Source organism: Oryctolagus cuniculus, chromosome 17, assembly GCF_051225735.1.
Source record: "Oryctolagus cuniculus isolate XC-2025 breed Fujian yellow rabbit chromosome 17, ASM5122573v1, whole genome shotgun sequence".
Taxonomy (NCBI): Eukaryota; Metazoa; Chordata; class Mammalia; order Lagomorpha; family Leporidae; genus Oryctolagus; species Oryctolagus cuniculus.
Window position 1 is genome coordinate 16,322,535 of NC_142883.1, and position 20,738 is coordinate 16,343,272.

At 36.5% G+C, this 20,738-nt stretch overlaps 1 protein-coding gene and 1 pseudogene across 1 annotated transcript in view; both read right to left on the reverse strand.

Annotated features, from left to right (window-relative positions):
* Window positions 1-1,375: 1,375 nt before the first annotated feature.
* On the reverse strand, window positions 1,376-2,428 carry LOC149121108 (ubiquitin carboxyl-terminal hydrolase 12 pseudogene; annotated as a pseudogene).
* A 1,888-nt stretch (window positions 2,429-4,316) lies between these two features.
* LOC100354814 (uncharacterized) overlaps window positions 4,317-20,738 on the reverse strand; it is a 279,056-nt gene continuing 262,634 nt past the window's right edge. The window contains exons 59-64 of the mRNA XM_089318019.1: window positions 18,037-18,141; window positions 13,919-14,023; window positions 13,352-13,405; window positions 12,486-12,590; window positions 5,063-5,116; window positions 4,317-4,435 (exon numbers count right to left, since the gene is read on the reverse strand). Coding sequence (XP_089174145.1) covers window positions 4,317-4,435; window positions 5,063-5,116; window positions 12,486-12,590; window positions 13,352-13,405; window positions 13,919-14,023; window positions 18,037-18,141 — 542 coding nt within the window. The remainder of the gene's footprint in view (window positions 4,436-5,062; window positions 5,117-12,485; window positions 12,591-13,351; window positions 13,406-13,918; window positions 14,024-18,036; window positions 18,142-20,738) is intronic.

The following is a 20,738-nucleotide window of genomic DNA, read 5'->3' on the forward strand; positions in this document are numbered from 1 at the left end:
ATAATAAATGTTAATAATAGCAGAACAAAAACATTTTTGTTGTTTTTCAACATTTTAAGTAAATAACATTAGAAAATTACAGAATTTTTAAAAAAGTACTGCCTGAAAAGAGTTTAATATGAATATCCAAGGCTTAATTGCTATTATTTTGAACACAGTTTTCAAGTACTTTCTGCAAGTTACAGTCAGCCTCTCAGACAACCTACTGATGCATGGAAAAATGTCAACTGCAACAGTTTATGTACATTTTAGATCACATAGATTACTTCTTAAAACTTCCCAATAGAATGAAGTTCTAACAAACACAAGGTTAAATTTCTGGACACATTTCCAATAAGATTCATAAAGGCAGGGTGGGGGGTAGGGAGCTTTTTTTTGTATTACTTGTCAATTTCATTAACATGTAATCTTTTAGCTGGCTATCCACACTGCTACAGTTATAATGAATGAAAGTATTACTTCTTTGAAGGGTAAAAAATGACATTTGAAAATAACTGCTATGACATGAATTTTTCAAGCAGGGCCTCAGCTTAAAACATTAAAATATTTAAGGATTCCAAAGATTGGTGTACCACCACTGCAACAAAATTTCTTTTATTATTCCAGCAACTATAGGGAATTTTAAGGAGTTTTTGTTTTAGTTCATTTAAATTAAAACTGAATAAAAAAACTGACACATAAACTACGAGAATAAAAATAGTTAGCCAGAGATATCAGTTCCTCCTGAAAAAGAATATTATACTTACAAAGCCAGTCTTTCCCCTTGGGAAAACAAAAATCCATTTTGACCAATTGTTCCGTACATTTATATATACTGTGCATTATTACAAACTTCTTCAGAGAAGCAAAACATGTTTATCTTGTACACCAGGAAGGCAACTGTAAGTGTTGGGTCCAAAAGTATTTCCAGTTTATGCTTGGAAAAGGCCACTGACTGTACTGCTCTACACACCAAACACACATAAACCTATGCAGGATGCTCAACATGGTTTCCTTCATTAAACATACAATCCAACAGAGATTCCAATTTTTTCTACTGCACCCTGAAGGACTTCAAGAAACTATTGGTGCAATTAACAAAGAGAAAATGCATTTTGATAACTGGAAGGCTGTTTTACCAGAGGAGCTGGTATTTTTGATTTCATTTCCTTGCTGTATGAACTGCAAGGACAGCATGATACCTGAGCAAAGAAATCAACTACCATGATAGGAAGGGCTTGCGAATCCATGGTCTGCTTTCTTGTGTGCAAAGTGTGCTATGGTCCCTGAGTTCCTGCATTTCTCCTTTTTTTTTTTTTTTTAATCAGTGCTTGATTCTTTCCAAAATAACCAGAGAAGAAATGAGGCAGAAGTATCTCTTCATTACAGCTTCCTTTCAGTCCCATGACTGATAGAAAAGGATGTAACCAGACTTAGTTCTATGAGATATCTGATGTCAACCCATAGAATTCTTCAATAGCTTGTACATCTATTTTTTTCTACAATGTCATCATCAACCAAAAATCATGACTCGACTATTGCAACATAATGGCCTCGATTGGGACCACTTCCAGGGTGAGCTATAACAGCAACAAGATCGTATATCCTGTCAAGATTGTTTGCGTAACCTCATGTGTTAAACAGATGAAGTTCTAAAGGAAAAAACTACCTGATAAGAAAGTTTTACATATCGATGAACTTGATCTATGTATTTAAATCTCTTCAGGTGTAGAGTTAGAATCACGGGCAGTTTTCTAACTTTCATGCATTTGTGTGCTTCCTGCTTGCTGTGACACTCTTCACAGTACTATATGTATTTTCTGCACAGGGTTTCTGTGTTGCCAAAACCCCTTAAGCAGCGTGTAATTAATGTGTTCTGTTCTACCTCAACAGAAAGTTCTAAAAAATCTTCATCTTAGCTTATATGAGTAAGACATCTGGTTTCATTAGTTAATGTTCCCTGAAAATCTCATTAACCCTCTGTTGGATCTGGTGTGCTGTTGTTATTTTCACTGTCAATATTTCCATCAATTAAGTGACCATTTTGTTTATCCTGCTTTCTCTCTTCTTGTAAAATACCAGCAATTGTATTTAGTGGGCAATTTAAGAATTCATGGGCATCTTGTTACTTGTAGTTGTCAAAAAGCTCATTTCCCCCCTTCATAATATTGCTATGAACTTTGAAGGGATAACTCCTACCATTTTCTTGAGTCGTGATGCTATGGACGAGGTCCTCTAAGTACCTGAGAAAGCTCTCCTCTCTAAGCTGACTCTTGTATGCTAGAACTTCTTCCCGGAATGAACAACAGAAATAAAGTTCTTGAAGAACTGAATTATAGTAGTTGGTATTCCCAAAATTGACTAATTCAAAATAGTGCTTGTTGATGGGAAACTGTTCTGGGCCATTCTCTTTCTCGAATGCCAAGGCATTGGTGCCCATGGTAGAGATGGAGGAATTTGGAGACTGTCATTAGGTCTGGAGCTATCTATCATTCAATCATGGTGGCAGCTGCGGGTGGTGAAGGAGGGAAGCTGGGCTGCTGCTGGCAGACCTTAGTTTTATATAACATAGTCAGGAGACTGTTGCTTACAATACTTAGTAGATATTATATGAACAAGTTGAAGAAAGAAGATCCAAGCCTCCAATCATTAAGGAAGATAAAAGATGGGGAAATATTGATTTTTCTGTTTTGAGTAGTACATATTATATGCATGTATTGAAATATCCATAACCTAAAATGTGTATGATTATTATTAAGATATTTGTTAAAAGAGCTAAATTATAAAACTTTTGTTTTATAGTATGCACATGAAAAGATGATCAACATTATTAGCCATCAAGGAAACACAAATGAAATTCATTCTGACGTACCAGTTAATACAAAGTATATAACCAAATAAAAAAAAAACAGATAATAATATGTGTTGATAAAGATGAGGAAAAACTGGAACCTTTATAGTCTCTTGGTAGGAATATTAAGTAATGCAGCCACTTTCGAAAACAACCTGTTTTCCTCGGTTCAACTTAGAGTTATTGTATGATCCAGAAATTTGACGGCTATGTATATACCTAAGAAAAATTAAAACATACAACCATACAAAGACTTGTACATGAATGCTCACAGGGACATTTTTCCTAATAGGCAAAATGTGGAAGCAATACAAAATGCTCATCAGCCAACGAATGCAGTATATTCAAACAATAAAAGATTATTTAGCAAGAAAAAAATGAAGTACTGATACATAATATGACAGAGAAATGTTTAAAACACTTGTGCTAAGCAGAGGAAGATAATAATAAAAGACCAAATATGGTTCTATTTATAGGAACAGTTCAGATTAGGTAAATAGATGCAGGCAGCAAGTAGTTTACTGGTTGCCCTGGGCTGAATGAGATGGAGGAATTGAGGGCTGACTGCCAACAGATGTGGTTTTTCTTCCAGGGGTGGCAAAAACATTTTAAAATTAATTGTGGTGATGGATATACAACTCTGTGAATATAATAAAATCCATTGAACTATAAACTTTGAGTTAATTGTATGGTATATGAATCATATCCCAATAAAGCTATTAAAATATTTTATCCAATATTTTAATCTGACAACAAAATGAAGGAAGTCTTTCTCAATGTGATACTTATCCCCTCCTGTGAGCTTATAACCAATCATAGTTTTCCTTTTTAAAAAATTCTTACTTCTATCTTTAATTTCTATTATTATTTTCTTATCTATCTCTCTTTCTTTTCCCTTTTAAAATAATATGAGACCACTAGTGGCCTGAGGGGTAGCAGTAAATATTTACTAGCCTGGAAGACAATTTAAAACTGCAAGGTTGCTTGGCTAAACTCTCAAGTTGGTGATTTTTATTTGCAGCTTAAATTTCAGGTTTTTAAAATAGATTTCTTTATTTATTAGAAAGACAGAGTTACAGAGAGAGAGAGAAGTAAAGAGAGCGAGAGGAGTAAAGAAGAGCGAGATCTTCCAGCTGCTAATTAACTCCACAGATGGCCTCAATAGCCAGGGCTAGGCCAGGCCAAAGCCAGGAGCCAGGAGCTTCTTCCTGGTCTCCCACATGGGTAGGAGAGCCCCAAGCACTTGGGCCATCCTCTACTGCTTTCTCAGGTGCATTAGCAGGGAGCTGAATTGGAAGAGGAGCAGCCACAAGCCTGACCAGCACCCATATGGGATGCTGGCACACTGTGACTCTAACCCCCTGTGCCACAGAGCCAGCCCCTTAAATTTCAGTTTTTAAAAATTATAATCGATCATGTTTTAGAAGGAATTAAAAATCCATACTGATCCACAGATACTCTGCCTCCCCAGAAGCAGCCCCAGACGTTAGTATGGCTCACCATTAACCGGCAATGTTTTCAACAGCTTCTCTAGTTCCTTTTCTGTAAGCTCAATACTGAGGTTTCCCAGAACATTTCTTATGTCACTAGAATCAATCTTCTTACCTTTAAAAATAAGAGATTGGGTACATATCATTATTTCAGATAGCAGTAATTATTTCTAAAAATAATATTACCTTATGATAAATGATACCATGCTAGTTTTCAGGTTTAAGTAAAAATCAAATGTTTTCAACTATAGAATCAATGGATATGTTAGGCCAAATTATTTTGATTATATATATATATATATATCCCTCCTGAAGTTAGTGAAATATAATTTCCAGGATAAAAATCTGATAAGCCAATTAAAAATAGGTGTTTACATAATTTTTTCTTCAAAAAAGTATATTTTAATTTTTAAACAAAAATTATTCAATGAAGCTACAATAAATACATTTCCTTAATAATTTCTAAGCTTCACTCTGATTTGCTCTGTATTTACATATTGTGCTTATTAAAGTGAATTATATTATTGGCATAAAACAGATTGAAGAATTTGAAAGCAAGAGATACTCCCGTAATTTTATTCCAAAAATGTAGATAATTTTATGTCAATACATGGAACATTAATTAATATGGAAAAATAACCTGAAATTACAAGTCAAGAACTGAGTACTAGGAAATATAAGGAAAAAGCAAAATTTAATGCAGTCAATTAAAATCCTAATTTTATAATAACTTTTCACTTACCTGTAAAGTCTTTGACTTTTTCCATCAGTGCTTCTAGAGGAATTTTCTTATCAACTATAGGAGAAGATCAAAATCATATTGAGCTATAATAATGACTCTCAAATTGTTTTGAGAATCATAGAAATAACTAAAAGCTGTACACACTATAGGTTAGGCACCATCATAATTCCTTATATACTTAAGAAATAGTTGTTGAACACACTTTCTAGGTATTATGGTTTGGATATTTTAGGTATCCCCTAAGGCCCCATGTATTTTTTTTTAAAGATTTTATTTATTTATTTGACAGGTAGAGTTATAGACAGTGAAAGAAACAGACAGAGATAAAGATCTTCCCTCCATTGGTTCACTCCCCAAATGGCCGCAACGGCCAGAGCGCACCTATCCGAAGCCAGGAGCCGGGTATTTCTTCCTGGTCTCCCATGCGGGTGCAGGGGCCCAAGCACTTGGGCCATCTTCTACTGCTTTCCCAGGCCGTAGCAGAGAGCTGGACTGGAAGAGGAGCAGCCAGGACTAGAACCGGCGCCCATATGGGATGCAGGCTCCGCAGGCAAAGGATTAACACAGTGCACCACGGTGCTGGTCCTGGCCCCATGTATTAAAGGCTTTATCCCCAGAATCATCTTAAAGGGTCAAGGAGGCGAATTAACAATTTTGATTTCTGAAGGTAGAGCCTGAGAAAGTGATTAGGATTGGATTAGGTTGTTAAGTGTGGAGTCACCTATGATCAAATCAAGGTGGCTTTAAAATAAAAATGCTCCCAAAGGGACAAATATCATATGTTCTCCCTGATCGGTGACAACTAACCAAGCACCAAAAAGGAAATCTGTTGAAGTGAAATGGACACTATGAGAAACAGTGACTTGATCAGCCCTTGTCCTGACTGTTGATGTACAATGTAATACTTTATCCCTTTTAGTATTTTTTTTTGTTCTACTTTATACTATTGGTTGAACTCTGTAATTAACACACAATTATTCTTAGGTGTTTAAATTTAACGGAAAAGTGATCTCTGTTAAATATAAGAGTGGGAATAAGAGAGGGAGGAGATGTACAATTCGGGACATACTCAAGCTGACTTGCCTCAAACAGTAGAGTTAGAAACGTGCCTGGGGATTCCAATTCAATCCCATCAAGGTGGCATGTACCAATGCCATCTCATTAGTCCAAGTGATCAATTTCAGTTCACAATTGATCACACTGATAGGTCTAAGAGTCAAAGGGATCACATAAACAAGACTAGTGTCTGATAATACTATCTGATAGAATTAAGAAGGAGAGAATGATCCAACATGGGAAGCGGGATACACAGCAGACTCAGAACGGCAGATGTCCTAAACAGCCCTCTGGCCTCAAAATTAGCCCTTAAGGCATTCGGATCTGGCTAAAAAGCCCATGAGAGTTTCTCAGGCATGGAAAGCCAAGACACTCTGGCAAACAAACAAACAAAAACAAAAACAAAAACAAAAACAAAAAACCTAAATGAAAGATATCTGTGAGTGAGATCCCAGCAGTAAGAATGGGCCATCAAAGAAGGAGGTACCTTTCTCTGAAGGGAAGGGAGAACTTCCAGTTTGACTATGGCCTTGTCTAAATAAGATCGGAGTCAGCGAACTCAAAAGGCTTCCATAGCCTTGGCAGCTCATGACAAGAGCCTCGGGTGATTAGTGACACTATAAACAAGAGTGTCAATTGTTAAATAAACAACAAGAGTCACTGTGCACTTACTCCCCATGTAGCATCTCTGTCCTTAATGTGTTGTCCAATGTGAAGTAATGCTATAACTAGTACTGAAACAGTATTTTACACTCTGTGTATCTGTGTGGGTGCAAACTTTTGAAATCTTTAGTTAGTAAATACTAAGTAGATCTTCTGTTTATAAAGATAATTGAAAATGAATCTCAATGAAGAATGGGATGGAAGAGGGAGTGGGGGATGGGATGGTTGCGGGTGGGAGGGACGTTATGGGGGGAAAAGCCACTATAACCCAAAAGTTGTACTTTGAAAATTTATATTTATTAAATAAAAGTTAAAAAAAGAAAATACAGAGTTGTAGGAGAAAAAAGGGAAAAAATCAAGAGGAACAAAGACAGATTATGAAAAATATGGATTCTTTCTGGTTATTGGGAATCAAGAAAGACAAGAAAATGCCAAAGTGGGCAGAAAGCATGCTTAAAGAGAAGAGAGAAATCTTCCCAAACTTAGAGAAAGATACAACTAGCCAGTACAGGAAGGATACAAGTATTCAGGAATACTGACAACACATATCGCAATCAAGCTCTCCAAGGTTAAAGATACAGTGAAGATTCTCAAGCTTCAGAAGAAAAAAAGCAAATAACACATAAAAAAGTCCCAATTCACCTGATTAGTGTCTTCTCAGTAGAAACGTTACAGGCCAGGAGAAAGTAGAATGAGACTTCTATAGTACTGAAGGAAAAAATAATGCCAGCCAAGAATACTATACTCTACATAGCTACTCTTCAGATGTAAGGGAGAGATACAGACATTCCAAGGGGGTTGGCAATGCGGCAAAGCTGGCTGGGCCACAGTCTGCAGTGTTGGTATCCCATATTAGAGCAACTGGACTGGTTCAATCACAGCCGCTCTGCTTCCAGTCCAGTTGTCTGTCAATGTGCCTGGGAAAGTGGCAGATGATGGTCCAAGTATCTGGACCCCTGCCACCCATGTGGGAGACCTAGATAAGTTCCAGGCTGCTGGTTTCGGTGTGGCCCAGATCTTGCCATTGCAGCCATTTGGGGAGTGAATCAGTGGATGGAAGACTCCATCCTTTCTCTGTTGCTCCCCTCTCTGTCACTCTGCCTTTTTAAAAGATTTTTATTTGATTGAAAGGCAGAGAGAGAGAGAGAAAATGAATCTTTCATCTGCTGGTTCACTCCCCAAATGGTTGCAATGGCCAGTCAGAAACCAGGAGCCACCAGGAGCTTCTTCAGGATCTCCTATGTGGGTTCAGGAGCCCAAATACTTGGGCCATCTTCTGCTGCTTTTCCAGGCATAATAGCAGGGAGCTGGATTGGAAGTTGAATAGCTGGGACTCGAACAGGCACCTATATGGGATTTCAGCATCACAGGTGGTGGCTTTATTCACAACGTCAAAACATCAGCCCCCACTCTGCCTTTAAGTAAATAAATAAAAATTAAAAAAAATTACCAGAGATTTTTATCATCTCTAGACTTATGTTACAAGAAATGCTAAAGGAAGTTCAGTAAACTGAAAGAAATGATAACAAGTAATATGAAAATATCACAAGGTAGAATATTTACTGGTAAGAGTAACTATACAAACAAATTCAGAATGCTCTAATAATATAAAGATGTGTATAATCCATTTATAGTTGTACAATGAAGAATAAAATATTATTATAACTACTACATTTAAATGTTAAGAGGCAATACAGAAAGAGATCAAAAGTGATATCAAAAATTTAAAATGACAGACAAATGTAGCACGAATGTAGAATGCTATACTAGAACTTCATTTTTTTTTTTTTTAGAAAAAGATTTATTTATTTTAATAGAGTTACAGAGAGGGAGGGAGAGAGGGAGAGAGAGATCTTTTATCCATGAGGTCACTCCCCCAGATGATCACAAAAGCCTGCGCTAGGTTAGGCTAAAACCAGGAACTTCATCTGGGTCTCCCACATGGTGCAGGGGCCCAAACACTTAGGCCATCTTCTGCTGATTTTCCCAGACCATTAGCAGGGAGCTGGATGAGAAGTGGAGCAGCCAGGCCTAGATTCGGCATCCATATGGGATGCTGGCATCACTGGCAATGGCTTTATCCACTGTGGCTAAACACTGGCCCCTAGGATTTCTTATCTCTTTGTCAATGTCTTCTTCCATATTTTTATAATCCATGTTCAGTTGTCATCATTTCCAGATCACTTGTTATAACCAAAAGTTTTTTTTTTTTTTGTAAGCTTCATGGTAACAACAAATCTAAAACCTATAATAGACAAACAAAAGAGCTAAGCAATGAATCAAAGTATGCCACTATAGAAAATCACCTGACCATAAGTGGAGATTGTAAGAGAAAGAATGAAAGGAACTACAATCAAAGTACAAAACAAGTATCAAAATGGCAGTAGTAAAGCTTAGCTATCAATAATTACTCTAAACATCAATGAATTAAATTCTCCAATTAAAAGTGATAGAGTGACTAGAACAGATTAAAAAATAGGAACAAACTGTTGTTTATAAAAAAAACTCACTTTACTTCTAAGGACATACATAGATTAAAACTGAAAGAATGGAACAAGATAGTCTATGCAAATATAACAAAAGAATGCTGAAGTATCAGTTGAAATATATTTTAAATCAAAAGCAGTAAAAAGAAACTAGGAAGTGGGGCAATATTAATAGACTTGAGTAGAGATAGATGATTATAACGTGCCACTTTCAGAAGTAGACAGATCACCTAGACATAAAATCAACAGAGGAACAGTTGAAGTAAACTACACCCTAGATCTACTTGTCCTCACAGACATCTACAGAACTTTCCAACAGCTGCAGAACACACATTCTTCTCAATAGTACATGGAACATTTTCCCAGGATAGATCAAATGGTAGGTCACAAAATAAGTCTCAATAATTTGAAAAAATAAAAATAATATCATGTATCTTTTTGGACCACAATGCAATTAAAATAGAAATCAATAACAAGAAAAAATATTGGAACCTACATTGATACATGGAAATTAAACAACTTACTCCTGAATAAGCAGTGTATCAAAGAAGAAATCAAGGAAGACATTAAAATTTTTGTTGAAATGAATGAGAATGGAAATACAATATATCAAAACCTTTGGAATACAGCAAAAGTAGTACTAAGAGGAAGTTTTGGTTGTTTTTTTTTTTTTTTTTTTTTTTTGACAGGCAGAGTGGACAGTGAGAGAGAGAGACAGAGAGAAAGGTCTTCCTTTTGCCGTTGGTTCACCCTCCAATGGCCGCTGCGACCGGCGCACTGCGCTGATCCGATGGCAGGAGCCAGGTGCTTCTCCTGGTCTCCCATGGGGTGCAGGGCCCAAGCACTTGGGCCATCCTCCAGTGCACTCCCTGGCCACAGCAGAGAGCTGGCCTGGAAGAGGGGCAACCAGGACAGAATCCAGCGCCCCGACCGGGACTAGAACCCGGTGTGCCGGCGCCGCAAGGCGGAGGATTAGCCTAATGAGCCGCGGCGCCGGGGGTCCAGCCCCTAAGAAGGAAGTTTATAGCAATCAATGCCCACATGTTAAAAAGAGGACAACCTCAAATCAACAACCTATTTCTGTACTTTCCCTGACGCCGCCCAGCAAAGGTCTAACAGGAGCTGTTCCTGAACACGTGCCCTCTCTTGATCTCTCCTCCTCTCTCTTACCCCCTGGCCCTCTCCCCAGCCTGTTGGGCTCCCAGTGCCTTAGACAATAAACTCTTCTTCTAAAAAAAAAAAAAAAAAAAAAAAAACGAACTAAGAAAACAAGAACAAATAAGATTCAAGATTGGTAGAAGGAAAAAAAATAATAAAACTCAGAGTTCAAATAAATGACATAGAGACTAAAAGACAATAAAAATATCAATGAAATGAAGAGCTTGTTCTGTGATAAGAGAAACAAGTTTGATAAATCCTTAGCTGGACTAATCAAGAAAAAACAGAGGGGCTGGTTCTGTGGCTGGGTAATGGGTAAAGCTGTTGGCTGCAATGCCAGTATTCTATGTGGGTGCTGGTTTGAGTAACAGCTGCCCCAATTCCAATCCAGCTCCTTGCTATGGCCTGGGAAAGCAGCAGAAGATGGCCCAAGTCCTTGAGACCCTGCGCCCTTGTAGAAGACCCAGATAAAGCTCCTGGCTTTGGCCTGGCCCAGTCCTGGTCGTGGTGGTCATTTGGGGAATGAACCAGCAGATAGAAGACCTCTCTCTCTCTCTCTCTCTCTCTCTCTCTCTCTGCCTCTTTCTCTCCTTCTCTGTAACTCTGATTTTCAAATAATTAAATATCTTTTAAAAAAAATCAAAGTTAAACTAATTAAATAAAAAATAGAAAAATTAGAAAAAAATTCAGTGGAACCAAAACCTGTTCTTTGAAAAGACTGATAAAAAATAGAAAAACAGAGAAGACTCAATTATATAGAATAAGAAATGAAAAGGGAAACATTACCACTGTCCCCACAGAAATACAAAAGGATTATTAGAAATTACTATGAACAACATACGACAATAAATTTAATAATTTGGTGGAATTGAACAAATTATTGGACACACATACCTTATCACATTTGAATCATTAGAAACTACTTAGGCAATTCAATAATGAGAAAAGCCCAGAACCAGAGAGCTTCAACGCTGCATTGCACAATACATTTAAGAACTAATGCCAATCCTTAAATTACTTCAAAAAGCAGAAGAAGAGATAATTCTGTCAAATTCATTCTATGAGGAAAGCATTATTTTGATACCAAAATCAGGCAATGACACAGCAAAAAAAGAAAGGTACAGGCCAATATCCTTGATGAACACAGATGCAAAAATCCTCAACAAAATATTATCAAACTGAATCCAACAGCACATTCAAAAGATCTTTCATTATGATCAAGCAGTATTCATACCAAGGATTCAAGGACGTTTCAACAATTTTACATCAATAAATGTGATATACCATATCCATAGCTGAAGACAGAAATGAAATGTCATCTCAATAGATAAAACATTTAACATTAAAGTTTAATATCACTTCATGATAATTCTGACTGAATTACATATAGAAGGAACATATTTCAACATAATAAAAGTCATATATAACAAGTTAATAGCTAACGTCAAGCAAGACAAGGATGCCTACTCTTATCATTTTTATTCACCATAGTACACAAGAGAAAGAAATAAAAGATACCCTAATTGGAAGGGAGGAAGTCAAACAGTCAGTGTTTGCAGATGACATAATTTTATTATAGAAAACTCAAGGGGCAGGTGTTGTGGTGTAGTGGGTTAAGCCTTTGTATTTCACATATGCAGTTTTAAGAGCATAATGAGACACCCCACCTTCCCTACCATCCCTCCCTCGTTCCTAACCTCTCTCTTTCTTTCTTATTTTTATTTTTAATTTTTACAAAGACATACTTTCAACTCACTTTATAATCACAAGGTCAATCATCCAGCAAATAAAGAATTAAACAAGTACTAAGTAGAAAACCCACTATTCCTCAAGAGCAGAGATAAGAGTTATAAACGATAATCAAATCTCAAAATGGCAGTTTGACTCCTATACATTACATTTTCTTGGTACTCCGTATATTGGTTACCACAAATCAGGTAAAACATAAGATATTTGTCTTTTTGGGATTGGAATCTGCTCTTTACATATTACCCAGTCTGTGGAATTGTTAAAGCAGCACTAAAACAACTATAACACATGGTATCTTAAAACATGCTCACCATCAACTTGCATGTTTTGAGTCAGATCTTTTAGTTCTGTATTTGACAGCTTAATTCCCAGATTGTCCAGGATGGTGTCAAGGTTGTTGACATTTACTTTCCCACCTAAAGAAAGTAACAAAGAATACTGAATGACCCTAAAAAGGAAGTTCTTCTCTTGAAATATACACCCAATTATGAATTTCGTAAGCAGTACAACAACATTTGCATACTATTTCAGGAAAGTTATCTACCCACTAATGCCTATTCAAGGATTCTATCAAATTCTACTAACCTCAGGTTCAGAATATTTGTTTTAAAGCAAAAAAATCAATGAATGGTCAACAGTTTTAGCACAGAGACCATATAGTTTAAGCCCATTAAAAGTCAATTCTGAAGTTAGACTTGAAGCCATTTCCCTTGAGATTTGTCTTGAGGATCCGCCTACATAAAACAAAGTTTAAAATGACTTTTATATATGTTCAGGGAACTCTGGTTCTGGAGGTAAACAGTCTTCATTTCTGAACAACATGTGGGTTTGACCTTTGATTACTAAACTCTAAGTTCAATTTTTATTTACTGCTGATTAAATCCTCTGAATCATTGCTAATCATTTCTGTAACTTTTCATTATTCAAACTTGAAATTTGATGTTTTCATTTCTGTAAAATTTAGAAAATCGTGAGTATGGAACTTTTATTCTAAGACAGAACATAAAACTCATCTATGAGCATAGATAAACTAAGACTAGGCTCCTCAAAAAGTATAACTTTGTTATATGCATAAATGCACATTTATAACTTTATGAGAGATGTAATAACCTATAAATTCAATGTTTTATAAATCTAAGAGTCTCATAGTTGCAGTCTCATTATACTTCTCACTTACCTTTAAGAGACTTGACAGCTTCTAACAACCTGCTCTTAAAGATTTTGTTTTCATCTATAAAAAAAGGTAAAATTCAATTTATAAAGAAATGGCATGACTATTCTCTAATATTATTTCAGCAAAATGAATCTTTTATTATATTCTGTGATAATTTCTTCCATTAAGACAAATCTAAGAAAATTTTATAATATGGTGAAGCTATCCAAAAATTTATCACAAATGGCATTCGACAACATTCACAACTCATGTGTGTGAGTGCTTACATCTCTCACTTTTTATCCTTTTTTACTTTAATATCACCCTTTCCTTTTTCTCACAATCACCTATAGTTGTCTAAATAATAAGGGTAACCCTAGAAATATTTTCCCTTTGATAGCGTAATTCAACATCATAGAGGTGCTATTCTAAAACTAAAAATTAAACTGCATATATGCAAATTCCCTCATAATAAATAAATACGCAAATTATTTAGAGATGGATTTTTTTCTGTCTTGAGAATTGAAGATAGTTTTAGAAGTTTTCAAAAACAGCTTAAAAACTATGAATATCAGCATTTGAAATGCTTACCATTGACAGGCAGATTTTTCACCAGTTTTAAGTGTTCCTCATCAGTAAATTCTATTCCCATGTTACTCAGAACAGTTTTCACATCTCTGGCATCAATTTCTCCTCCTATAAAATATTTGTATTACTACATATATGAGTTTAAAGTTTCAGCAAATGATTCTAAATTTCATCTAATCTATGGCTCTGTAGCATGAGTGAGTAATGCATGAAGAGCAGAGAACAATGAAGCCTGTACATGGATACTGACTAGAATATTCAAAGAAAAACCCTTTGGTCTCTATGTGCCAATAAAAGAAGGCATACGCATGATGATAGTGGCAAGGCGACTCTGCATCCAATGAAACCCACATATGCATCTCTCTACTGAATTAGAATATTGTGAATGATTTATTTAAATAATTTATCACCAAATGTAGATCTGTTAGTCTCATTTTTTGAAAGGCAGAGAGAAAAAGAGAGAGAGGGAGATGGAAAGAAAGACAGAGAGAGATAGAGGATATCTCCTATCTGCTAGTTCACTTATCAAATGCCTGCAACAGCCAGGGCCGAGGAGGGAAAAGGCAGGAGCTGGAAAATCAATCTGGCTTTCCCACATGGGTGACAGGGGCGCTACTACCTGAGCCATTCCTTGCTGCCTCCTAGGGTATCATTAGCAGGGAGCTAGAATCAGGAACAGAGCCAGGACTCAAACCCAGGCACTCTGATACAGGATGTGGGAATCCCAAGCAACTACTCTGCCAAACACCTACCATAGTCTCATCGTTATAAATCATCTTGGTGTTTACCACTTAAGAGATGGGCCAAGGACCTCATTAGACATTTTTCAAAAGAAGAAATCCAAATAGCCAACAGGCACATGAAAAAATGTTCAGGATCACTAGCAATCAGGGAAATGCAAATCAAAACCACAATGAGGTTTCACCTCACCCCAGTTAGAATGGCTCACATTCAGAAATCTACCAACAACAGATGCTGGCGAAGATACAGGGAAAAAGGGACACTAACGCACTGCTGGTGGGAATGCAAACTGGTTAAGCCACTATGGAAGTCAGTCTGGAGATTCCTCAGAAACCTGAATATAACCCTACCATTCAACCCAGCCATCCCACTCCTTGGAATTTACACAAAGGAAATTAAATCAGCGAGCAAAAAAAGCTGTCTGCACCTTAATGTTTATTGCAGCTCAATTCACAATAGCTAAGACCTGGAATCAACTTAAATGCCCATTAACAGTAGACTGCATAAAGAAATTATGGGACGTGTACTCTATAGAATACTATACAGTAGTCAAAAACAATGAAATCCGGTCAATCGACTTGCAACAAAATGGAGGGATCTGGAAAACATCATGCTGAGTGAATTAAGCCAGTCCCAAAGGGACAAGTATCGTTGTTCTCCCTGATCGGTGACAACTAACCAAGCACTAAAAAGGAAATCTGTTGAAGTGAAATGGACACTATGAGAAACGGTGACTTGATCAGCCCTTGCCCTGATTGTTGATGAACAACTTAATACTTTATCCTTTTTAGTATTTTTTTTGTTCTATTTAATACTATTGGTTGAACTCTGTAATTAATATACAATTATTCTTAAGTGTTGAAACTTAACTGAAAATGGATCCCTGTTAAATATAAGAGTGGGAATAAGAGAGGAAAGAGATGTACAATTTGGGACATGCTCAATCCTAAATTGACTTGCCCCAAATGGTGGAGTTAGAAACGTGCCTGGGGATTCCAATACAATCCCATCAAGGTGGCATGTACCAATGCCATCTCACTAGTCCAAGTGATCAATTTCAGTTCACAATTGATCATAATGATAGGACTAAGAATCAAAGGGATCACATAAACAAGACTAGTGTCTGATAATACTAGCTGATAGAATTAAGAAGGAGAGAATGATCCAACATGGGAAGCGGGATACACAGCAGACTCGTAGAATGGCAGATGTCCTAAATAGCACTCTGGCCTCAGAATCAGCCCTTAAGGCATTCGGATCTGGCTAAAAAGCCCATGAGAGTATTTTAGGCATGGAAAGCCAAGACACTCTGGCAAACAAACAAACAAACAAACAAAAAGCAAAACAAAAACCACCTAAATGAAAGATCTCTGTGAGTGAGATCCCAGTGGAAAGAACAGGTCTTCAAAGAAGGAGGTACCTTTCTCTGAAGGGAGGAGAGAACTTCCACTTTGACTACGACCTTGTCTAACTATGATCAGAGTCGGTGAACTCAAAAGGCTTCCATAACCTTGGCAACTCATGACAAGAGCCTAGGGGGATTACTGACTCCATAAAGAAGAGTGTCAATTTGTTAAGTCAACAACAGGAGTCACTGTGCACTTACTCCTCATGTAGGATCTCTGTCCTAAATGTGCTGTACATTGTTATTTAATGCTATAACTAGTACTCAAACAGTATTTTACACTTTGTGTTTCTGTGTGGCTGCAAACTGTTGAAAGCTTTACTTAATATATGCTAGATTGTTCTTCTGTATATAAAGATAATTGAAAATGAATCTTGGGCCGGCGCCGCGGCTCACTAGGCTAATCCTCCGCCTTGCGGTGCCGGCACACCGGGTTCTAGTCCCGGTCGGGGCACTGGATTCTGTCCTGGTTGCCCCTCTTCCAGGCCAGCTTTCTGCTGTGGCCAGGGAGTGCAGTGGAGGATGGCCCAAGTCCTTGGACCCTGCACCCCATGGGAGACCAGGATAAGTACCTGGCTCCTGCCATCGGATCAGTGCGGTGCGCCGGCTGCAGTGTGCCGGCCGCGGTGGCCATTGGAGGGTGAACCAACGGCAAAGGAAGACCTTTCTCTCTGTCTCTCTCACTGTCCACTCTGCCTATCAAAAAAAAAAAAATGAATCTTGATGTGAATGGAAGGGGAGAGGGAGGGGGAGACGGGAGGGTTGTGGGTGGAGGGAAATTATGAGGGGGAAAAGCTATTGTAATCCATAAGCTGTACTTTGGAAATTTATATTCATTAAATAAAAGTTAAAAAAATAAAAAATAAATTATCTGGGTGTTTACAAAAACTTTATTATTTTACCAATTTTGGCTGTTGTACAAAGAAAAGAGCAAAATATATAAATGAAAAATATACTAGAAAACAAGTATAATGCTAGCAATTGACTTTAAGCATTTAGCAAATAAGGAGGCAAATGCCAAACATAACTGACATAATGATTAAGGGATAATGATAAAATATAATTACTATAAATACTAAACATCTCATAATTATAATTTTTTGCTAACCTGTAGTAGCTTTTACTCTGTCCATCACCTCTTTCAGATCCGTCTTCCCAGTAACTACAAGAAAAAGTTTAATGAAGATAATATCAGAAACTCAGAAAAAGTTAAGACATGTATTTTCTGGAAAAGCACATAAATTCCTTATATTTTCATTTTACCTGCAATCTATTAAATTTCTGGACCTCACAGAATTAATGCTATCTCTCTTAATAGGAAGCTCTCATATCTTAGAATCCGGGTCAAGAAAATGTACTCCCCACAGTGTTTTGGAAACCTTTATAAATCACAGTTGAAGATATCACTGGAGTTGATCAAGAATTCTGTGAATTCATTTCAGAGTTAAGATTTCAACAGAAGAAAGCTTTACTTAATATATGCTAAATTGATCTCCTGTATATAAAGATAATTGAAAATGATGTGAATGGAAGGGGAGAGGGAGCAGGAGTGGGGAGGGTTGAGGGTGGGAGGGAAGTTATGGGGGGGAAAAGCAATTGTAATCTATAAGCTGTACTTTGGAAGTTTATATTCATTAAATAAAAGTTAAAAAAAGATTTCAACAGAAAGAGGGATGGATAGAAGAATGGGCCTTGTTGAGTTCTCTATAGTTTTTCATAACCCAATAATTACTCTCTTAGCAATCTATGTATTTTATGGTCCTAATAGTACATTGAGCAATTCTTGGTACACATAGGAACAGATCAGTTATGCTGATTTTAGTTTAATCATTGTGAAGATCCTAGATTTCTTCTTACTTGGACTCTTATCCAATTTTTCTAGCATGTACCTTTCTCTAATTAAATCTACTCTTAAAATATATCTGATAATAAGGCAAAGATAAAAAGATGGTCTGAAGATAGCTAAAATGCTTACCATCAACTTGTAGGTTTTCTGACAGCTTTGTAAGTTCCTTTTCTGTGAGCTCAATTCCCAATCTTTCTAGAGTATTGTCTAGGTTATTAACATGAACCTTCCCTCCTAAGGAAAAATAAAATGTGAGAACATAAACAAGTATTATATCAAAATTTTACATGAGTAATATTATCAATAATATTGTTAATTACTTTGATGGCTTCACACTGCATCAACTTAGTTAATCCAAAAGTTCCCTTTCCTATATTGTTTTGAGGCTGAATTTGCCAGGGAGACATATTTATGGGATTTTGAATGCAAAAGTGAAACAGCAGACACTGTACTCTGAAAGGCGGTGCAGGATGCCAGGTACCATCACATGTTCATGATGTCATTTTCTATCTAATGGTTCACTTCATTGGCTTGGGAGCAAATAGGCTTATAGCTCTTAGAACTCCTGTCGTATCTCCTCCTTTGGCTTCTCTGAGTCTTGGATCAAATATACAGCTTCATGTCAAAGACATCAGTTTCTTCTGTGAGTAACCCATCATGGGGATTGGAAGTGGGGAGATACAGATGGGTACTCCAGTTTGTCACTGGGAGTTACAGTTTTTCCTCATTCTCTACTTCATGTCCAATTTTTTCCTCCCAATTGCCATTCTTGCTGATTTTCAATGACTGCAGGCCCACTGCCACCTACAGATGCAGCAACTTTTATAGACTTTTTCCCCAGTTTTTGGAACATCTGGGTCAAGGTCTGAATATGGGATCTGAAGGTTTCTATGATCAGCCAAAAAAACCTGTATTTCCTGAAAAAAAAAATTGACCCTAAAAGTCATAGGAGTCACAAGAGACCCCAAATAGTTAAAACAATCCTAAACAATAAAAATAAAGCTGGAGGAATCATAATATCTGATTTCAAGACATATTAAGGGGCAGTTATAATCAAAACAGCTTGGTATTGGCACAAGAATAGTCTACCAATGGAACAGACTAGAGACCCCAAAAATCAATCCACACATCTACAATCATGAATATTTGACAAAGGAGCTAAAAACCAATCCCCGGAGAAATGACAGTCTCTTCAACAAATGGTGTTAGGAAAAATTGGATCTCTGCATGCAGAAGTATGAAACAAGACCTCGACCTTACATGCTATACAAAAATCAACTCACAATAGATCAGGAATCTAAACCTAAGACCTGAAAATCCCAAAATTACTAGAGGAAAACATGGGGGAAACTCTACGACATTGGCATAGGCAAAGACTTCTTAGATAAGACCCCAGCAGCACAGGCAATAAAGGCAAACATAGACAAATGAGATTATAGTAGCTAAGGAGCTTCTGCATAGCAAAAGAAACAATAAAGTAAAGAAGCAACTGACATAATAAAAAATTGTAAACTATGCAACTGATAAATAATTAATATTTGGGATCTATAAGGAGCTCAAGAAACTCAATAACAACAAGCAACCCCGTTAATAAATGGGCTAAGGATATGAAAAGGCATTTTTCAAAGGCTGAAATACAAATAGCAAATAGACACATGAAAAGATGCTCAGGATCACTGACCAATAGGGAAATGCAAATAAAAAAAAGAAAATCAAGGTTTCACCTCATCCCAGTTATAATGCCTATTATACAAAAACAAAAAAATAGTAAATGCTAGTGAAGATGTGGGGAAAAGGTACCCTAATCTACTGCTGGTGGAACTGTAAACTTGTACAACCATTATGGAAGACAGTAGAAGATTCCTTAGAAATCTAAAAATAGATCTACCATATGACCCAGCCATTCCACTCCTAGGATTGTATCCAAAGACAACAAAATCAGCATATGAAAGAGTTATCTGTACTCACATATTTATTGCAGCTCAATTCACTAAGCTAAGATTTGGGATCAACCCAGATGTCCTTCAACTGATGACTGGATCAAGAAATTATGGTATATATACATGATGGAATACTACTCAGCCACAAAAAAGAGTGAAATCTTGTCTTGCAGCAAAATGGATGCAACTGAAGAGCAATATGCTTAATAAAATAAGCCCATCCCAAAAAGAGAGATATCATATGTTTTCCCTGATTTCTGGTGACTAATTATACAGAGTTGAAAAATGTAATGTATATGAGCAAAATTAACATTTTGAAATTTGATTATTTATAGCCCTTATCTATATTCTTGAAGAATAGTAGTTTTCCAATTTACTACTTACTGATATTTTATTTAGTGGAGGGTTAAGCTTGAAATTATAAAGAAAATTTAAAGTATATCATTATAAAAGTTAGAAGAAAAATAGGAAAAGAAGGAGAGAAGGTAAGAGTAAGTAAGTAAGGGAGGGTAACGTGGAAAGTATCATGTTCTTAAAACTGTATATATGAAATACATGAAATTCATCTCTTTTTTAAATTAAAAAATCCATGTCTTTGGAATTAAAAAAGAAAAAAAAGACTGAAATTTTTAAAACAAAACCCAAAGTTTAACCAAACTTAAAATTCAAATTAAATGAAAATTTCAAATTTTAGGGTCTCTTGGAATAGCAACATAGGCAGATTCTGATGAATCAGGTAACATTGCACCTCTAATTTATGTCAAACTTATTTTGCTGGTGAAAGTTGTCCCTTTTCCTCTTCTCAACAAATTAGTTTCCTCTTGCCTGAGAAACAGTTCAATGCATCCCTGAGGGAGGCTTTGCATGAGACTGCTGGTTTTCTTCATGATC